The sequence below is a fragment of the Drosophila santomea genome, chromosome X, assembly GCF_016746245.2.
Source record: "Drosophila santomea strain STO CAGO 1482 chromosome X, Prin_Dsan_1.1, whole genome shotgun sequence".
Classification (NCBI taxonomy): domain Eukaryota; kingdom Metazoa; phylum Arthropoda; class Insecta; order Diptera; family Drosophilidae; genus Drosophila; species Drosophila santomea.
Genome location: NC_053021.2, coordinates 2,671,010 through 2,691,561, shown reverse-complemented (window position 1 = coordinate 2,691,561; position 20,552 = coordinate 2,671,010). Strand labels below are relative to the sequence as shown.

At 40.0% G+C, this 20,552-nt stretch overlaps 1 protein-coding gene across 2 annotated transcripts; it reads right to left on the bottom strand.

Annotated features, from left to right (window-relative positions):
• Window positions 1-968: 968 nt before the first annotated feature.
• LOC120457043 lies at window positions 969-20,401 on the bottom strand. 2 transcript variants are annotated; one of them, XM_039644214.2, is made up of 9 exons: window positions 20,347-20,401; window positions 19,589-20,019; window positions 9,947-10,468; window positions 6,256-7,316; window positions 6,097-6,195; window positions 5,916-6,032; window positions 4,906-5,853; window positions 4,399-4,458; window positions 969-4,333 (listed from the first exon to the last, which is right to left on the bottom strand). In XM_039644214.2, exons 3-9 carry the CDS (start codon window positions 10,118-10,120, stop codon window positions 3,343-3,345), a joined length of 3,450 nt encoding a protein of 1,149 aa, XP_039500148.1. In that variant the 5' UTR covers window positions 10,121-10,468; window positions 19,589-20,019; window positions 20,347-20,401; the 3' UTR covers window positions 969-3,342. The 2 variants fall into 2 exon arrangements, with proteins under 2 accessions (XP_039500148.1, XP_039500149.1); XM_039644215.2 differs by having other exon boundaries at window positions 19,589-20,394.
• Between the last annotated feature and the right edge of the window lie 151 nt (window positions 20,402-20,552).

Below are 20,552 nucleotides of genomic sequence, written 5' to 3'. Positions count from 1 at the left end.
GGAATCTAATAGCTACGAGTATCTGAGTATCTGTAAAAATAGTACTTCCTCAGCAATTTCGATGCCATTCAAGATCAGTTTAATCAGTCGCACATCTGCGAATTTTGAATGGAACACGCGACCGGACTAATGTTTATTTGCCCAATGAATGAGAAATATTGACGAGGACGTGGAGCTGGCCAGCGGTCCAGAATTAGCGTTAATTAAATAAATACATTGCCCAGATCCGCGACTCACGGATCCAACAAAGGTAGCCCATGTGTACGTACATAGATAATGTACATATTTATTCAACTGAACTCAACTGAAGTGGATGTGCACGTCTGCTGGGCCTAAGCATTCAAAGAGATTCGCCGACGAATGGAAATGGCCAAACAAATGCCGAAGAATTCGCCCCATTTCCACTCCCCTGGGCACTAAAAAATATAGTATATACTCGTAGGATTCGATGGGTATCATCAACACGTGCAAGTGGGAAAAATCCAATAAAAGAGAAACCATAAAAATAGATAAGCAATGTTGATTTGCGTCATATGAGTGAGATATTAATACGAAAATGTTCCAGTTTCCAAATTGAATTGCTCAAGATATACGCACATTAATTCGGAAATACAGAAGACTTCATGTTGTCACATAAATCTGCGATGAAAAGTCCGCGGAATATTATGGAAATAGAATTTTAGACATTTGCTAAGAGACTATGATAAATAATTTAAATTGATTAGCAAATATGCAGCAGAAAAGGCTGTGATAATAAACTTGGCTCCCATGATCGTAAAAGATTTAAGCATTCTCTTTGCTAATTATGGCATAAGCAAATTGGAAAGCTTTTTGCCCGCTTAACTATGCCATGAAACTATTGCCTACTTTGGGGAACCACGTGTAAAGGCAGCTTTACACTCAGAAAAATAGCTAGGTTCGACAAAGCTACTCAGTTTCCCACCCATCGATTTGAGAAGAAATCAACATATTCTTGAAATATTATTTATTCATTTAAAAATATATAATGTTTGTATTTTTTTTTTTTGTTTTTCGTTTCTTTTCCTTCAGATGACATTTTGGAATGATTATTTAATGCATTACATCGGCTTGTCTCTAAGTGTTTGTGTGTGTCTGTGTATATTTGGGTGTATGTGTATGGGTGTTTAGTCAGATTTAATCGCTACATAGGCACGTCAGTTCTATTTGTTGATGCTGCTTGCAATGGATCCTTACTATTATTCGCTTTAAAATATATATATATTTATATGTGTATATTAAATTATATTTCATAGACATCATTCTTTGCTTTTCATACAAAAAAATTGTAATCATTATTGTAAATCTATTTTATAAGCTGCGGCTAATAAATATGATAAAAAAAAAACGACAAAAAAAATTATTTCATAAATTTAGTTTCATATGCGTTTAAATGGTAAATATTTGAATATGGGTATGGGTACATTTATATGTAGTGAATATAGAAAATACTTTGCACAGTACGCGTGTGTGTGTTTTGTATGTGTGTGGGCTTGTGGAGGGAGGGAATCATTCATTGATTGATTGATAAAAAGCAGTTACAATTTTAAATTGTACAAAAATGTTAAAAAAAAATACTATCTCGCTCGCTCGCCCTCTCTCTCTCTCTCTCTCAATCTCTAGCTATCTCTTTCGCTCTAACTGCCGACCTTAAAAGCTACACAAAAATAAATCGCAGACGAAGTTCACCCGCAACAACAAAAAAAAAATAATAATAAAATATATATGTTCCTAAAATTGGCTGTAAATAAATACAGTTCCGAGTGCTCGGCATAACTTGTCTTCATTTTCAATTCTTTTCGCTTTGTTCTTTTGTGGTTACTCTTACATTTTTTTACTAACAATTGGCTACGAAGTTTTAAACATTGCTCGTTTGTTTGTCTTGTTTCCATAAATATATTACTTAAATTGGGGCTTGGTTGGAGGATGGATTCGGAGCAACTCTGTCTATGTGGAAAACGATCGGGAGAAAGAAAGCGGAAAATCGGAAAGTTAGTATATTAGTGGATTCCCACACGAATTTATTAAACTACAAAATTGTACTAAAAACACCACTAAAAAGAGACCTTTTGCGTTTGATTTTTAAAATGTTTTCGCCTGCCTGAGGCTAAACGAAGTTTTGGTAAATCTTTGGAAATGTATGTATACATCAGGTTATTCATCTGAAAACAATTTGATTTTAATTTACCTAAACTAATTTAAGACCGAAATGTAAGGGCTTGATTTGTATATATATTTTGTCTATACTTTCTGATTTTGATTTAGCGGAAAGTTTAGTGTTTAGTGGTGTTAAGATTTTACATATGACATTTGATTTTCCCTCTCTTTCTCCCATGTACCACTCTCCTATCTTCTGTCTCGGTTACACGATAATGTTAGACATTCTTGTTGATTTTTAGGTTTAGTTTATAATTGCACTTATGTTGCTATGTTGCTAGCTCTCTCAACTTTCAACTAGCTGCTGTTTGTTCTGCTTCCGTTCGCTTTGTTCTGATTGTTATTTAATCGTTTGATGCATTAATTTAACTAAATAATAGTTCAGTACTCAATAATTGCTTGTATGCGTGTGTGTGTGCATGAGTAAAATAAATTAATTAAACATGGTGAACATTTTTAAATACATTTCTCAGTTGAAAAGCACACACACACAAGGACATGCGATCAATAAATATTAATTAAATAACTCAAATTATGAACTAAGTGTGTGTTGGTGTAGTGTATGTGAGTGTGTGCGTGGATGGAGGACGAGGAAAAGGAAGCTGCTGAAATTAAAGGAAGGAAATCAATTCCTCACTTGGAATGAACGTGTTTTTGGGCGTGTTTTTTTCTTTTGTGTGTGACATTCTAGGAATGCTTAGCATATATATTGGATATATAAATCTAATACCATATATGCTATCTCATATCGATTAAAAATACAAATACATCTCAAGCGCGCTCTCCCTTTCAAATACTATATAAAAAATACAAGTTGTTGTTGCTGTGCTGTTCTATGTATGTCGATTTGGGTGGCTCGAATAAAATATCTTATTTAACTGAAAAGTCGTAATTGCGGACACTATATAGACGTTTTGTCTTGGAAATGGTAATTAATTCTCTTCTTATTTCAATCAGTATCTACTAGAATTTGATCCTATCAACCATCTTTACTCCGGCTTATATATCTTCTTTGTAAGTGTGAAATGAAGTCCTAAATCAAAAATTTCCAAACCAAAATGTTTTACCTAATTTGCCCTCTAGCTTATATGCTGACGTACGATTTTGAACCACTCCAATGAGTCTAATATATAATTCTAGGTCTGGGGAGGACTTCTGGTCGATCGTCTAGCGGGTGAAGGCACTGAGAAAGTGCGGCCCGCCCATGTCAAACTGCTGCTGATCGAAGCTGTCGTCGGCCAGGCCAAAACTACTGCCACCCAGTCCAGCACTGCCACCAACGACACCGCCGACGCCGGCCAAGCCAGCTGCCGCTGCGGCAGCCGCCACTGTGGCCGCTTTCAGCTGGCTGATGGCCAGCATGGGTGGCTTGTCGCCCGGCTTCCAGCGCCTATGGATGCCCATCGACTTGAGCTTCTGGCAGACGGACGAGGGCGATATATTGATGCCCTTCTCGGCCAGGCGGGCCGACACCTTCCAGTACTGAATGTTGCTGTCCTCTTTGATCAGCTCGAGTATTTCGCGTGTGATCTCTTTGTCGCGCAGCTCACGTTCCGCGGCCTTTAGACGGCGGCGAGGATGCAGCAGCTTTGGTGTCGTCTGCTGTTGTTGCTGATAGTGTGATGTGTCCGCTGGTGTGTGGTGGCGCAGTTGCTGTTGCTGTTGCTGCTGATGTTGTTGCTGTTGCTGTTGCTGCTGTTGAAGTAGCAGCTCCTGTTGCTGGCGTTGCTGCTTGATTAGTTCCATTTGTTCCATTTGCTGTTGCTGCTGACGTTGCATCTCCTGCTGGCGTTGCTGTTGCTCCTGTTGATGCTGCTGCTGATGCTGTTGCTGCTGTTGATGCTGCTGCTGCTCCTTGACGCTGAACTCATCCGAATGCCTGCCATCGGAACGCTTGTTGCGATAGGAGAGCGGCACTCCCTTTAGAATGGCATCGCGCACTTTCCAGGCCGTCATTTGCGAAACATTGAGTGCCCTGGCTATCTCCATAGTGGAGGAGTTCTGGGCCACCAGCAACTTGGCCATGGCATACTTCTCGTCATCGATAAAGACGTTCGGTTTGCGGGGCTTCTTGCCGGTTGGCGTAACAGTCGCCGAGGCTGCAGATGAGCCTAAAACGGACACTGGAGCTGCAGTGTTGCTGCTGGAGCTGCCATTGCTGCGAAGGAAGATTAAGAAATTAATGGAAGTGTTTACTGACTTAAGCACTCGCTTGAAACTCACCTCTCGTTGCTGTTCATGTGGGGCATGGAACGAAGGGACAGGTTGACGGGCAGGGCGTGCCTATTGAATATGGAACACGATTACGATTAGATTTTGAGCCTATTTTGAATTGTAAATATATATCTTATCTCTTGCTATCACATATTTTTTATAAACTGACCAACTTTTATTTAGCTGAGTACCAAGGCTAATTACTTGTTAGATGATATTAAAAACTTAACGAGGTATACCATTTCAAGTTGGGAATATTAAATCGAATTTTCGGGTTTTCGAGTTTGGGCTAAAAAAAAACTGTCTAAATGAGCAACCAGAAATAAATTATAAAATTTGATAGGAACGGTCGCTAATCATATTATTAAAGCTAAAATATTTATGACTGAGTGATAAGACTATTTATACATTTATGATAGCTTAAATAAAATCGATTTCATAAGCATTTAAATAATCTTAAACGAAATTTATGATTTTTAATGTATGATTTATGGTTTATGGAAAATGTAGTCTTACATGACGGAGGTCGGATAACGAGTTAACATCGGCATTCCACCGTTGTGGGCCTTCTGTTGCTGCAGTTGCTCTCGCCCGCGATCTCGCTGCTCCCTTTCCCGCTCGCGTTGCTGTTGCTGCATCTGCAACTGCTGGGCGTTGACGATGTGGGGAAAGTGCTGTGACTCGGCCAGCAGACGTTTATAGACCTCCACGTCGGGCCGCGCGGCAGCATGTACTTGCACTGGCATCCCAGAACTTCCCAGCGTTGGCGGCGGTATTGGCGGCGCGGGCGAAGCAGATCCGGGTCGTCCACCATTCGATTGGTGATCATTGTTTTCGGTGCCCTCGAAGGGATCGTGATCAATGTGATCGGAATCGGGATCAGGATCGTAGCCATTGTGGAGCAATCCACAAACGGCATCCTCATCACCCATATATCCCGCCGTTTCCTCAGCTCCGATCTCGTCTGCTCCGCACTCATCCACTAGGCCCAGTTGATGATGTGAAGGATGGTGATGCTGCTGTTGCTGCTGATGCTCCTCATCCTCGCTGTCCTGTCGTTCTTCTTTGATAAGGCCCAAGCCGAGGTGGCTATAGGGAAGACTCAAATGATGGTGTTCTCGTTCACGTTCCGCTTGTGCCGCCGCAGCAGCTGCTGCCTGCTGCTGATCCTCCTGCTGTTGATGCTGCAGCTGTATTTGCTGATGATGGTGTTGGTGCTGCTGCTGTTGTTGCAGTTGTTGCAGGTGCTGCTCCTCCTGCGATGGATCCACGACGCGTTCATGCAAACTGACTCCATTCACCAGACTTTTACGCAAGCGCCAGGCAAAGGTGCGCGAGATGTTCAGTTCGTTGGCGATCACCGTTGTGGTGGCCTCTCGCAATATCAACTGCTTGGCCAGGGCAATCTTCTTTGCATCCAACTTGATGCGAGTGCGTCCCTTTCTCTTGTTGGCCAGCCCAAGTCTTAAAGATCAATCAAATAATCAGTAAGGTTCTTTAAGTTAAATGCAATATCTATAACTTACTTGCGATTGTTTATGTGCAGATCGGGAGCCGTGGGCTTGCGTGCTCCTCCGGCGGCAACTCGCTTGGGGAAATTATTAAACTGCACAATGTTTTGCTTGAAAAGCTGTTGCAGTGGCCTGTTAAAAGAAAGAACCAGATAGTTTGTCTCACATATAATGTTCTTTCCGATAAATCACTTACATTTTGGCCGCCTTCGAAGGACAACCGGTGCGCTTATGCCAACCCAGATGATGGCCTGTAGGGAAGAGGACATGGCAATCCGAGCACTGCATCGGTCGACTGAAAAACCAATAAATACAATAGATAATTCAATATACCAATCTATTCGATTACACTCACGTTTGGTTACGACGCTTCTTGACACAACGACCGCGTCGTATGTGTTTCTCCAGAAAACGCTTGTAGAAGTAGGTCTTGCGGCAATTGCTGCACTCGTACACCGGACCCGGTGCTCCATGGACGCTCTGCATGTGCGCTTTGAGGATCTGTTTCATCTCAAAGATCTGATAGCAATGAGGGCATTGGAAACCAGGCTCCTGCAATCCCTGAACCACGCCAACGCCGACTCCGTTGACTAAATCATTTGGATTCGACGGATCCGCTGAAGCTTCATCCCCCGGCGTGATCAATTCAATTTCGGGTATAAGCGGCAGCGACATTTCCTCATCCTCATCATCGTCGCCATCGTGGTGCTGCTGGTCGAGATCGAGATCCATATCCTGACCGGACGGACCGGTGGCGGAGCCATTGGGAAACTTGTTCATCTGATGTTGCATATACTCCTGCATCAGACGAATGGAATTGAAGTCGAAGGGCTCCTTGGGATGACCGCCATGGCCGGTTATCTCGCCATCATCGTTATGGTGCTGATTTAAGGGATTGATCTCCTCCACATCATTGTCATCCTCGCGGTTTACCGTCAACTCCAGGCCGTTTCTGAGTAGTTCGTCTTCTGGACCTGCATCACGTCCTGGTTCGTGGTGGTCATCAATCTCATCGTGGATCTGATCAGCCTCATCCCCGCGATGACCATTAATGGCCTGTCCATGGCCATTTTGGAGGCGTTTTTGTGCTTCGCTAGCTGCGACATCATTGTCGTTATCCTGCTCCTGGTCATTGTCCTCGTCCTCATCATCGGATGATGAACTGCTGCTGGTGGAACTGCTGCCGCTTCCGCTGGCACTGCTGCTCCCGCTGCCACTGCTGCAGCCGCTGCTCTTGGTCTGGTCGGCAGCAGCACTCGCCTCCAGCGGATCCGCGCCCTCGATCTTCTGGAGCCTCAGTTGCTGGCGATAAAAACTGTCCGCCTCCTCGCACTTCTTCTTGAACACGCAGGCCGATATGGCCGTCTTAGCACATCCAACGCACACCTGTTGCGGTAGGGTGTCGTTTTTACTAATCTAGAGGGTAAAAAAAACAATGTAAAAATAGGTTTTAAATGCAAGTTTTACCTCTGCCAAATGTAACGGCCATCGAAACAGCCAGAGTGACGGAAAAATACAGATTATCGATTTACAAAGCTCGCTGTGATTAAGTGATTACTCATAAATACAAACGGAAATGACCGATTTTCAAATTTGATCATAATACATATGATTACCTACTACACATTAGTGAAATTGTCAAGCATTATTTACGCAACACTTTTTTTTGATTTAATAAAAAATCTGTAGCTAGAATAAACTTGTAAAATATATAAGAATTGAAGGACAACGGTAATCCCAGGCGTTGCCAGATTGCAAACAGACCTCACGAATGCCAAATGACAACATAAAATTCCTTGAATTGGCAACATAATCTACTCAAGTGGGAAAATTGCACAAATAAACCAGAAAATTTCAGCATTTCAACGGTTGAGGAAAAACACATAAGGAGAAAATCAAATTGTAATATGCACATGAATTGTAAAAGCACCAAATGCGAATAAGGGGCCGAAGATATACCACATACAGGCGAGAAAAACACACAGAGCCACCCCATTCACATTCACGTGCCGCCCCTCACTTTACCCCTTACCTTTCCCCTTACCGGCCCAGAATCGAGGGGCCAACGAACGTCTAAGCCGAACATAAAGTGGAAAATGGGCAAAGAGCGAATACACAGAGCGAAAAGTACTGACTCCATTATTACATAACATTTTCAAGGACCGAATTCGAGTCCCATCGCTGCTCAATACAATGTTGATAGCTTTAGACATGAATAATGTTTTTTTTTGTACCTGAATGAAATCTAGATAATTGGCACGTGTAAGATTATAGCTATATTATATATTTTATAGGAATACATAATATACGTAGTGCCATATACATATGTACACTCACTCGCATATCTCTGCGTACACCACAATTTTAAAATTAAACTTTGAACAGCAATGGTTCGGCCATTTATGCATATAATTATTCCATTATTTTTTTAAACTTAACTTTAATTTATTGTTTATAATATGACATTTTTTTTAGAATTATTGAACATATTTTCTATTATACTATTTGTATCTCTTCGTGTACGAGAGCGACAGAGATTAGGAGGAGCTGGCGAAAGAGAGTCAAGAGAGCCAAGATTGTAAAGTTAAGTAAAGGAAAAATGTATGGAATTAAGCCAAGCACATACAAACATACAAGCAAAGCAAACACTTCTAAACAGCAAATTCAAACGGTAAATTATTTTACAAAAGCCAAGACAAGACAAGACAAGACAGAGTAGAGAAACGAAAAGATACGAAATGAAATGAAGAAATACCAAATGCGAAGACAAGACCCACAAGAAATTCCATCGAACGGCAAACGGAAAAAATATGAAATGCTCGTTGGAAAAAATTGTATACACAATACACAACACACAATATGAATAAAATAAACTAACCAAAGCCGAAGCCGAAACCGAAACCATTCCATCGAACAAATAAACACCAAACAGAATAAATGGCCAAAGAGGAGTGGAGCAACAAGACAAAGCAATGAAAACTGATTCCAAATTACACACACACTTATGTGGCTCGGATATAAGATATAAGATATATTATGTACATATGTACGTACGTACGGGCGAATGTGTATGAAAATTAATATGAATAATAAATACGCCGAGTGGCTGTTGCTGTTGGTGTTGGTGTGAATAACTTTCATGTGTTTGCTTTTTTTAGTTTTAGTATTCCACGAAGAAGAACACAACAACAATCTTGGATTACACACAAACAGTGGGCTCGAATAGTCGACACACCTCGTTAAAACTAAATACAGGCACCCTAAAAACATCTTTCAGCTCAACTATGCATGTGCAAATACTTTGGGCAAAATGGTAAAATGGCAAAATGGAATAAGACCAAACACAATTTGCTTCCTGCCATTGCATGTGTTTCAAATTTTGATGTATTCTAAGCCCTCTTGGAAACGGTGATGGCATGGTATGTATGGAATACAAATTAGGATCGATTTTATAGGCAAACAGCTCGAAAAGCTCTCCAGAATCAATGGGATAGATATTCACAGCAAAACATCAAAATCAATAACTACAGTGGTCGCTAGCTAGCACATTAGAACTTTCATTGAAACAAAAAAAAATGCTTGATAAATTATATAAAAATGTTTCCCATTGTGGAATGAAAATTTTTATGAATATTAGGCCACTCCACGTGCTAGTTTATTTTGATCAGCCATTATAAAAGCGGCCCTAAAACATTTCTTATCAAAAAGTTTACCATTTGAAGATGATAAGAGGTCTATGTAAATGGAAACCTATATGGCATGTTCTACAAACTGAATTACTTCAGTTAAACCTGCTTATGTAGGTTTCTAGACCTGGTCCTAACTACTTTATAATACGTTGCAATACTTTATAGCTCTACAGTACAGTATTACTTTGCATGTGACCACTGTATGGGAAGTCTGCAATTCTTGACCTTCGGTTCACCCGCTTTTTCTTCGTCACCTGCTTGGCTTGCTCTTCCGTTCGGATTTCTTGGTGTTTGGATTGCTCCCCTTTTTACTGTGAGCCCCCATTTCATTTCCCCTATTCTGCGATTGACACTCACCTTGACGTTGGCCAGCGTGGTAATCTTCTGCCAGAGCGCATCCTCGCCGAAGATGGGTATCATTGGCAGGTTGGCTGCGGCTGTGGTGGTGTTGTTCTGCTGGTGGTGGGTGGTGATGCAGATGCGACACAGTGGCGCACTTCCGCCCACAACCTCCTGCTGTTCGCTCTCCATCGCGAGAGTGTGGAACGGAGGGAACTGGAATCGAAGGAGATGGAGCTGCTGCAGGAGTAACAGGAGTAACCGCTGGCCATCAACTGCATGCCTTCCAATGGTTCGGGGTCCTTCTGCTTCCACTAAGCGTCGTCGTACCGCAAATCTCCGCCAGTGGGTGGACCAGATCAATCAGTTACCAAGTCCCGGTATCGATGGATTGATGGATTAATAAAGACTACCGGCAACAAGTGGCACTCTCCCACGCGAGAGAGAAGCGCGCGGAACGCACGGAATGGAGAGCTAACGCACGGAGAATCCGAAACGTGGAAAAGAAACGTTGCGATTGTACCGACGACGTTTGGTAAACTGAAATGGGAATGCAGAGCAGAACAAGAAAACTATTTATTAATAATGGGGTATAAACGAAAAATATGTGTACGAAAACAAAAAGCTTATATATACACACATAGACGTATGATACACAGGCAACGACGTTCAAGACGCAAAGAAAACTAAATAAGAGTTAACAAAACACTGAGCGAGCAAACTAGAAAATAAATGTGAAAAATAAAAAAAAACACACAGGCACACACACAGTTATGGCAACACAATGGCACACTGATACAAACATACTCCTTGCCCCCTGCGTACAAACATACGTAAAAGCATATATTTATTGTGTGGATTTCAACAAAAACAACAGCAGCAACAACAAAACAATTCTTACTGTCGTAGCCGCCGTACAAAAGTTATGAACTTGATACACACACACAGGCACATACGAAAATAAAATTACACAAAAGAAAACAAGTCGAAACTAAAAAATAACATTCATGCACACACTCTCACAAACACACACACTGTTACAACAGGGGTATCTCACAGATACAGTGACAGTGAGACACGAACAAATAATAATAGCAAAAATCGTAACGAAACGAAATGAAATAAAACTTTATATCTACAAAGTTGAAATTAAGGGGTGGGGAGGTGAGGTTCGGGGGGTTTATAGACGAGATAGGGCGGAAGACAAAGCGCACAAAGTACGATAAATTCATGCTCGCTCTCTTTCGCACATTATGGAATGAGACAAATTACTGTAATTTAGTTGAGCAATTAAGTTTTAGTTCGCCATTTTTGCTCCATCGATAAACTCATCTCGATCAATAAATCAGCAGCGTCATCGATAAGCCAGCGGCAAAGTCATCGAACTATCGGCGTTTCCATTCCATTTACCTCCCCCCATTCCCCATTCCCCACTCCCCATCTACTCAACTCAAAACCCCCCACAACTACTGAAAAGAACAAGGTGAACGAACGGAAATGGAAAATGCGTGGAACACAGCACGAGAACTACGAACAAATTCCAAATGCAATTCAAGTTCAGCACTGGAATGCAAAAATTCTTAACCAGTTTCGCCTCCCGAGAACTTTTTGCAAAAAATCATATCCCAAAAAAAGAAAAAGAAGAGAATACAAAAACAAAACAAAACAAAACGCAGTCTATGTGGGGGCAATGGGGGGTTAAGAATCCTAGCCACATGAGTTTGCAAATTGAAATTCTGTTTTGATCTTCTGCGCGATCTCTCGTTTTTCCCCCATCTGCATTGGGGAAAGAGAACAAGAATAAGCTCTCGCATAATGATGCACAGAGAGCAAGAGCGAGAGCGAACAACAAGAGAGGGGATTAGCACCTGGAAACTGGAACTGGTAAAAAGACCAAAGCAATTTGCAATACATATTTGTACAACGAGTGCTAAACCCCGCCGCCTCCCACTCCCTGAAGAAACATAATGCATTGGAATATTGTGAACATTGTGCATCTTCTGTAACCCCAACGCAAATATCATGGATATAAAATTATTAGTTGCAGTACTTTTAAAATCCTTTTGAGGATATGAATAAATTTTCACTTAAACGTAACTAACATTCGTAACATTATCACAAATCTGAATATCACAGAGTACTACCTGAAAATGCCCGAAACAACGTTTGCAAATATCATTGCATACTTTCCAACGTCCTGCCAAGGCTCTTTGGAACATACGATTTCAGAGCCTTCGTTTAAAGTTAATTGAAATAATTAATTAATACTGTAAGTTTATAACGAATTCAAAGTACAAAAATGTCAAAGTCAAAGCGTTCGTAGACTATAAAACTGGAACAACTTTTTTTATTACAAATAATTCGAGAAACAAAACTTGTTTGCGTTCCATAAATAATCTTTAAAAGAAACTTGAATTTCTATGAGACAGATGGTGGTTGGAATTATGGAAGTTCGACTGTATATGAATAGTTTCCATGTCGGCCCGCATATGGAGCTATCCCTCTCGCTTCCACCTCTATCAATTGCCATTTCAAGTCAGCGCCAGACATTGTTTAAGTTTAAAATAAAAATTAAATAAAATGAAACCCATATAAAGACGTCCGATGTTGGCCAGGGATGGGCGGAGCAATGGTGGTGGGAAACGTCGCGGTTTTACACATATGAGGAAATGTACGGAATACGGAGCAAGAAAGAAAAAAAAAACTTTATAACAAACGAAATGCTTATTACTTATGAGAAGAGGGTTTTTGGGGGAGGTAGGAGGTAGTGCGTAAGAGTCGAGCGGAAAAGCAGGCAGAAAAGTCAAGAAACTCGAGATTTCTGCTTCTGCACAAAGACAAGACTAGGAGACTAGAGAGAGAGAGAGAAGATTTCAAATCGTTGAGCCGAAGTCTTGAAGCTCCAAACAAACCGAAGCGAACCCCAACACGAACAGCAACGAACCCGAACCCAAAACCAAAACGAACTCAGCTCAACTTAACTCAGCTCAACTTAACTGAACTGAACTGAGCTGAACTGAACTGAACAACTTTACTCTACAACTATTCAAGAAGTCGAGCCGAGAAAAGCAAATACACACTACTTACACTTACTATCCCATATATCCCAGGGAGAAACATGTGTGTTGGTTGCCTGCGCTTGTTGGTTTACCTCCACTCACACTGTGGGACTTAAAACTTTGTTATTTCTTTTTTATGATTATTTTAGCTATTGTACAGTTCCACAGAAAATTTATACACCGCACACGAACGACCAACTTACAAGGGGGCGGTGGGAGGTGGGTGGTGGTGGTCGGTAGATGGTGGGTTTTTACTATACATACAGGCATACATATACACCATACCATACCAAACCATACCATGCCATACCGTACCGTACCATACAGAATTTAATATTTGTGAGCATATTTGCGGACGGCTATGGAATGGTATAGAACACAATAGGAGCACAAGAACGCCGAGAAGACGAAGAAGCACATCTAGAAGAATTGAAGACAGAACGCGCAATGACAAAGTAAACTCTTTTATCGCTATTCGTACCGTGTGTGCGCAAGTAGTACTGGATAAATTCTAAATGCTGTCGTTGACTTAGAAAGTATTCCAAATAATAAGCACAAGAAGAACAAGAAGTGGGCAACTCTTCTGTAAGCTCACCGACCGGCATACTTTTTTTTTTTGCTTTTTTCCATCTGAAGATCACAGATCAAGAAACCGAAGAAATATGGAAAATGAGCAAGAAAGCCCTCCATGGCCTTGCATAACAAATTGCTGTGTTCATAATTAAGTTGAGACTCTCCTGCATGCAACAGTTTAGGGGGCAAAAAGAAAGATACGGCCAGCAGACCGATAGGAAGACAGATGTGTGAGAAGAAAGCGGAAGGGTGGAGGGTGCAAGCTAAAGAGATTATACTGATTATGCAATGCCCCCAAAAAGAATATCATTATTCGTATCTACATCTTACACAGACATAAGAACATGCATGGCCAACTACAGTGATGTCTCCCAATTTGCTTCCCAAACACATTCGAGTTGTTTAACTCCACCAATTCCAATACAATATGATAATCAAAAATTAATAATAATAAAAATATGTTCCTTTAAACACGTTCTCCGATTTACAAGTGGGAATTTGTTGATGAAACTCACACCATTAATAAATAATGATATACTGATTGCAAGGCCCGATTTCCAGATGTGTTTATTATTTTAATACTCGGCACTGTCAGGAGAATGGGGTATATTTAATATACTATACTGTATTTGTGTAACAGAGAGAAGGTTTTGCTGTTTCGATCCGATAAAGTATATGCATGTACATAAATATGTATGTATGATCTTTTCGATTAGGTTGAAGACGTTTTGCAATCACTTCTTATTGAAATCCAAGATAAGGTAATCTTAGACATATTATTCTACTTGTTGCTGTTGTTATTTTGAAACTTTTCTTAGTTACAGGTCAGTGAAGCAGGTTGTTTCACTTAGCAAGCGACCACTGTGCTGCACATTGAGACCGCATATGAACGGTCGGTGGTAAAGAGATGGGATATCGAGGTGAGGTGAGGTTGGTAATTACAAACTCACGATAATGTGCGACGTGAACAATAATTTTACGTGTACTTGCAATAACAATAGCTCCGGAAGAAGACACACCAGCACACACACAAACACGAACACATGAGTGATTACAGTGGCCGGCGTGTCGGTGTGAGGAAATGTGCACTCACAAACATCTGCAAGTTCAACCATAATAAAAAAATAAAAGAGAAGATTGGAATGTCTTGCCTGTTTGTTTGTAGATTTTGTTTGTTTCTTTGCCGTCAGTTGGCGAGATATTAATTTCGATAGTCGCTCGATATCGATAGCCGAACCCGGTGGTATCAGGTTTATCTGATTATGTAAACAATTTTACCCAACTATGCCCCGATATTGTATGCACACATACGACCGAACAAAACCTAGATAAATGCTGATGGTTTCGTTTCGCAGAAACACCCAAATAAATATTGCGATTAAAATTCTACAGAACTGAAAAGAAAACAAAAAAGATATTGAAGAGACTGAAGACTAAGACCAAAGGTATGCGTGCAAAGCAAAGCAAAGCTTCAGGGAATCAAATAGAATCGCGCTGATAATGAAGATTACGGAAACGATGATGACGATGATGGAGAGCGAGGATATTATGTCAAAAAAAAAAAACAAATAAAGAAAAACAACAACTAGCGCTACGAGGGGGCTGTAAACCAAGTCACCCGACCGCTTCCACAAAAGGAATTGCGTGTGGGCGTGTGGGAGTGCCGAGAAGAAAAGAAAAAGCTTGAGAAGACGACAGGAGAAGAACAGGAATCAAAACTGGGAGCAAGGGGAAAAAGCCAGGCCAAAAACTAGATGAAAAACTTGGCAATGACCAGAGATAGGCCTCAGATGAGAGGAGCGAATAGCAAACAGAGAACCGAGGAACCAAGAAACCAAGAAACCGAAGAACCACGAACCCAAAAGCGAGAGAAGAAACCAGCCAGAAGAAAGAACCAGGCGCGCTCAATAGACAAGTTTCATATGCAGCAAACTTGCCCATAAAAGCATCAAAGATGCAGCGCCCTCTCTTCACATCTTCCCAACAGCGTTGCAAAAAACAAAAAAAACACAAACAGATGTGTTCAACATACTAGGAGCCTTACGAATAGGGCGAAGAGTCTTCTATAACCGGAAGAAACCAATTTTGATCACACAAAGTACTGAGGGAGCTATCTTTAGGATGCATTCCTAAAATCTCTAAAACTTTACGATCTAGTTCAATAAAGTACCTAAAGTAACCAACTGCCTTTCAAACTATATGATATACGTGATCCTTGACCTTTCGTTTAAATTCCTCGTGGCATTAATTCTAAGATATAACCCTGTTGAGCAATGAATGAACATTTTAAGAAGAATTACTTTGACACTTTCTTGCAAGAATTTAAATATATATAAATTCAGCAAATTGGATCGACAATGAGAACAGGGTTACTATTATTTTGACCTCATTTGTTCGTACCAAGGGGAATCGCAGTGGAAATCCTCCAACCGCAAGAGCTCGCTTGATTGATACCCTGTAGCCGGGTGGGCGAGGGGTTTCTGGCTGAATGGGGAGGAGATCGTTTGGTGCGGTTTGGTCGTCGGAAAACCACAGAAAGAGAAAGAAGAAAAGAACTCAAAGAAACTGTGTAGCATAGAAAAGTTTACAGCTTGAAAAATATTTTTATGGCCTTACATTTTGTGCTTTACTTGACTCTTGTTTGCGAATGCGAGTGACAGAGACGGGTGCGACGTTTGCAAAGGAGATAGCACGAGCACGTGCAATAAATGCAATTACCACATTGAAGCTAGCATCTGTCTCCATATATGTGTGTGTGTTTGTGTGTGTATCCGAGAGTTTATGGATTCAAGTTGTACATTTTCTACAGACTTTTAAAGACGATTCTGATATAAGAGGTATCAAGGGTTGGATTGGTTATTATCTTAAAAAGTAGCACACTTAAACCTGCAAGTTGGTCTTCAGCCAAAATGGCACATACTATAATTTTCGTAAAACTAACACTAAAATATACCTATAATCACGTTAGTGGAATTTAGCGAACTCTGATTCGATACATACATATGTAGTTTTCTGTAAGCAGCAATTTGTATCTGTAAAACCAGTTTTCAGCGTTATAGTTATTGTATAATCTAAATGATATGCCAGTACACTGTATACTCGAAAAAACAATAGTTGCAAAACACCAGAGTGTGGGTAGAGTCGGGGAAATGCCATTCAAAACATCCCGATTTCGCAGGGGTAACATATAGTCGAGTACCAGGACTTTGGCCCAACACTACTTACTTATTTAATGCGTTCACCAAACTTGAGGGGCAAAAACAAACAAAGCAAAAAGACTTGGAACTTCAACGACATTTGACTTTGCACTGCCTTTGCGTTGTATTTGCCATTTGCTTTTGTCTTTCGATTTGGCTGCATTTTTTGTGTTTTCTGTTTTTTCTTGATTTTCTGTTACTGCACTTACATTTGTCGTATATTTTGTATTCAAACATACCTACATATTTTTTCTTCATATGCATTTTTATGTGCGTGTGAGTTGTCTATGATTGTCGAGTGTGTGTGCATCTGTGTGTGTGAGTGGACCTATGGATGTGTGTATTTATGAGTGTGTGTGTGCTTGCCTCGGATCAAATTTGTTGAATTGTTTATTTAGTACGCTGCTCTATTGTTGTTGCTGTAGCTGTTTATTGCTATTGCCGTGTGTGTTGCCATGTTTTTTTTCCACCGTGTGTTTTTCTCTCTTTTTTATTAAATTTTTTTTATTCGTTATTGTTATTATCGTTAGTTGTCTGCAGCAGTTGCATTCGCTCTCATCGTCTTTCGTTTGCTTATTTTTCCTTTTTTTTTAGTTTTGCCTTTTGCCGTCTCTTTCGTTTTTGGTATTTGTAAATTACATAAATTGTCTTGGACTATAAATTACGGGAAGATTATTATGGATTGTTGGCTGTGTGTCTTGTCTGCTTGTCTTGGTAACGAAACGAAACGATACGATATGAAAAAAACCGCACTCAAAAGTCACTTCTCTGCTTCGACTTCGTTTTTTATGCTTCTATAGAGATCTGCATTTAATGATACTCGAGTAGTTACATATGCATATCGGCAACTCTTTGTTTTTCTTTTTGGTTTCTTCGAGTGTACCTGTGCATGGGCCACCACAAACAGCTGTGTCCACAAAAATAGTGGTGCTGTAATGTTTTTTCAACATTAAGTAGGGAGCTTATACATTTTATTTTTAAAGAATTATATTTCCAATATTATATTCGAGTATATATCTATCTTTGAACATTAAATATCTCAAATTGTCATGTTTATTTCCAATTAATTAGTAAGTAAAGGCGTATTTTTTCAAGTGTTAAACAAACATGAATTAAGATACATATGGATTTTTAAGCACCACTATCATGTTGAACCCAGCTGTAACTAGGTGTGTGTGTTGCCTTATTATTGTTGCAGTTTTTATTTGAGCTCCGCTTGTTGTTTTTGTTGTTTCTGAGTCACAGAGAAGCGAGCTTGGAAATTGGAAATGGGATATGGTAATGGTAATGTTAACAAATATGTGCAGCTCCACTCGTCTAGTGGGTTTTTGTCTTCTTTTTTCTGCAAATGCCAGCTAGGCAGCTATAGAAAAAAAGGGAAGGGCCTGAACAAAGTAAAGGATCACAAAAGGGGTTGCAATGATCATTCGCACAAAACAGGAATCTTTTACCTTTTAATAGCGGAATATCAAGTTATCGCATTTATCTGTCAAGCACGCAAAGTTCGGCTTATGGGAAAGATTGTTATCGTTGTTTCGAATTTACCAAGCTTGATGGATTTAATAATTTAATGTCGATTTTACTATAAATAAATGCAAATTTATTGTATTATCTAACAATAAAATAGACAAGAGAACAATAACATTTACCCTAACAAGTGTCATGTGGCATGAAATCTGGGGCATTGTAACAAAAAACTATTTAAACATTGGATTCAAGGCAATTTTTTATTTGCTGAAAATGACAAACTTGTGACAAATGATCCAATACACATACTATTGACTTTAAAGCTGTGTTTTATTCATAATTATTCTACAAATTAACGTTCGAATTTGAAACCAATTGGAATATCAATTAGTTAAATGGCGCATTAGCCAACACTGAACGTAGACTATTTTACATATATTCGTACAGAAAAAAAAAATAATAATGGGAAAAACACTAGGCAGCTATCTTACCGTAATTCATTTTAGGAACCCGATATCTTTTCAAGAGTTCTACATTCAAATGTTGCATAACGATCAAGATTCCAATCGGAATTTGTTCAGACATCAAAGTAATAACTTATCGGAAATGTCATAGAAAAACCGTTGAGCATGCGTGTGCTTGTTTGATTTGTAGTTCGATTTTTTTTTAGTGATCGCCGAACATGCGGGGTAGAAATTTCCACTAACCAAAACAACAACAACTAATTTCACTTAATTCAATTTATGTACAATGCAAACGCACCAATACATACAGATGCGAGGGCACTTACAGATACAAAACATACCGACATTGTCGTATTTTAACCTGACTTGTTGTTTTTCTCTATTTTATCAAGCGGGTGATCAAATACGAAAGAACAATAAACACGGAGAAACGCACACACGCTCAGTGCCTTAAACATTTCGTAGGCATATTCAAAAAACAAAATAAACGAACAAAAAACGTAATCTTTAGACATACTGAGATACAGATACCGACATATAGACACACCAGCAGACATACACACGAATACAAGTTAACGCACTGATTTAACGTAACTATTTTAATAAGAACTAGCGAAAGAGAGGGCCAAGAAAAATGAGAGAAGAGAGAGCAGAGCGGCGCAAAAGGAGAGCACAAGGAGCGTGCGAGCGGGACGGGAACAGAAAGGCAATAGCAATAGCAACAGCAATAGCAATAATAACAATAATAAATTGAAGAGTTAAACTAATAATGAAAATGTGTGTGCATGTGTGTTTGCCTCTGATTGTATATATGTATGTACTATGTATGCCTTTCTCGCTCTAGCGGGTAGTAGCGAGTATAGTAATAATAAAGTCAAGTAAAATCGTCGTCGCACATACCTTTATTTAGTCGAAATTGCTATGTATTTATCTTGCTTCTTCCTCTTCTTCTTTGCCGTTGACTTCGCTGCTTTGCTATGCTGCTTGTTGTTGTTGTTGCTGCTGCTGCTTACTGTTGTTGTATTTGATACTTTTGTTATTTGCCGTTGGTTTCGCGTTGTTTTTGTTGCTTTTCTTATAAGTTTTTCACACACAACAGAATCAAAATGGAATGTGAATGTGTAAAATTGTTGTATTTATTATTAACTGCTTTTTAAAGTAGTTGCCTTGAATGTCTGTCTGTCTGTCTTTGTTTATTTGTATGCGAGAATGATAAATTATGTTAGTGCTTATATAAATTTGAATACCGTTGCTCGGATCTGATTTGTTCTTTGCTTTTCATTTGCTTTTCTTTGCTTTGCGCCTGGCTTTTCTTCATGCCTTTCCTTTCGCTGCACATTCCAATTGAAGGAAAACCCGAGAGAACGAGAACCAAAAACAAACAAACAAAAAGGATGAGCGTACAAGGGGGGCTCAGAGTTGGGGAGGGAAGGAACCGACGACACACGCACGCAGTCAAATCGCAGTTATAAAATGTATGTTTATCTTCCAGTGGCAGTGTGTGCGTGTGTGTGTGAATCGCTGGCGAATGACAATCAAAGGTAAACACAATTAAGAATGCGCCTATTGTTGCAGTTGACGTTGCTTTTGCGATTATCGTCGTCGTTGTTATTATTGTTATTTGACTTTTGTAGAGCGGCAAAGGTAAACTACGCTACCTGTGCCAACTGGCGCCGCATAACACGAGCACACACGTCCGTTCACGTCGAGAACCAAAACAAAAATGCGGTACAACATGGCGTGTGCTGTCATTCCACCATTCATTCACTCAACTACCAGAGATGCGCGCGTGAGCCAACATCGCCGCCCGTGTAACGATTCATCGGCTGTTACAGCACAATTTATTTATATGTGCCACTATGAC

Excerpts from the sequence above, each read along its gene's own strand:
- LOC120457043 (XM_039644214.2), bottom strand. The coding sequence starts at position 10,120 with ATGGAGAGCGAACAGCAGGAGGTTGTGGGCGGAAGTGCGCCACTGTGT. Across the intron at positions 6,033-6,096 it reads CCTTCGAAGGCGGCCAAAAT|GCCACTGCAACAGCTTTTCA; the intron begins GTAAGTGATTTA and ends TTCTTTTAACAG. Across the intron at positions 5,854-5,915 it reads CTGCACATAAACAATCGCAA|ACTTGGGCTGGCCAACAAGA; the intron begins GTAAGTTATAGA and ends TTGATCTTTAAG.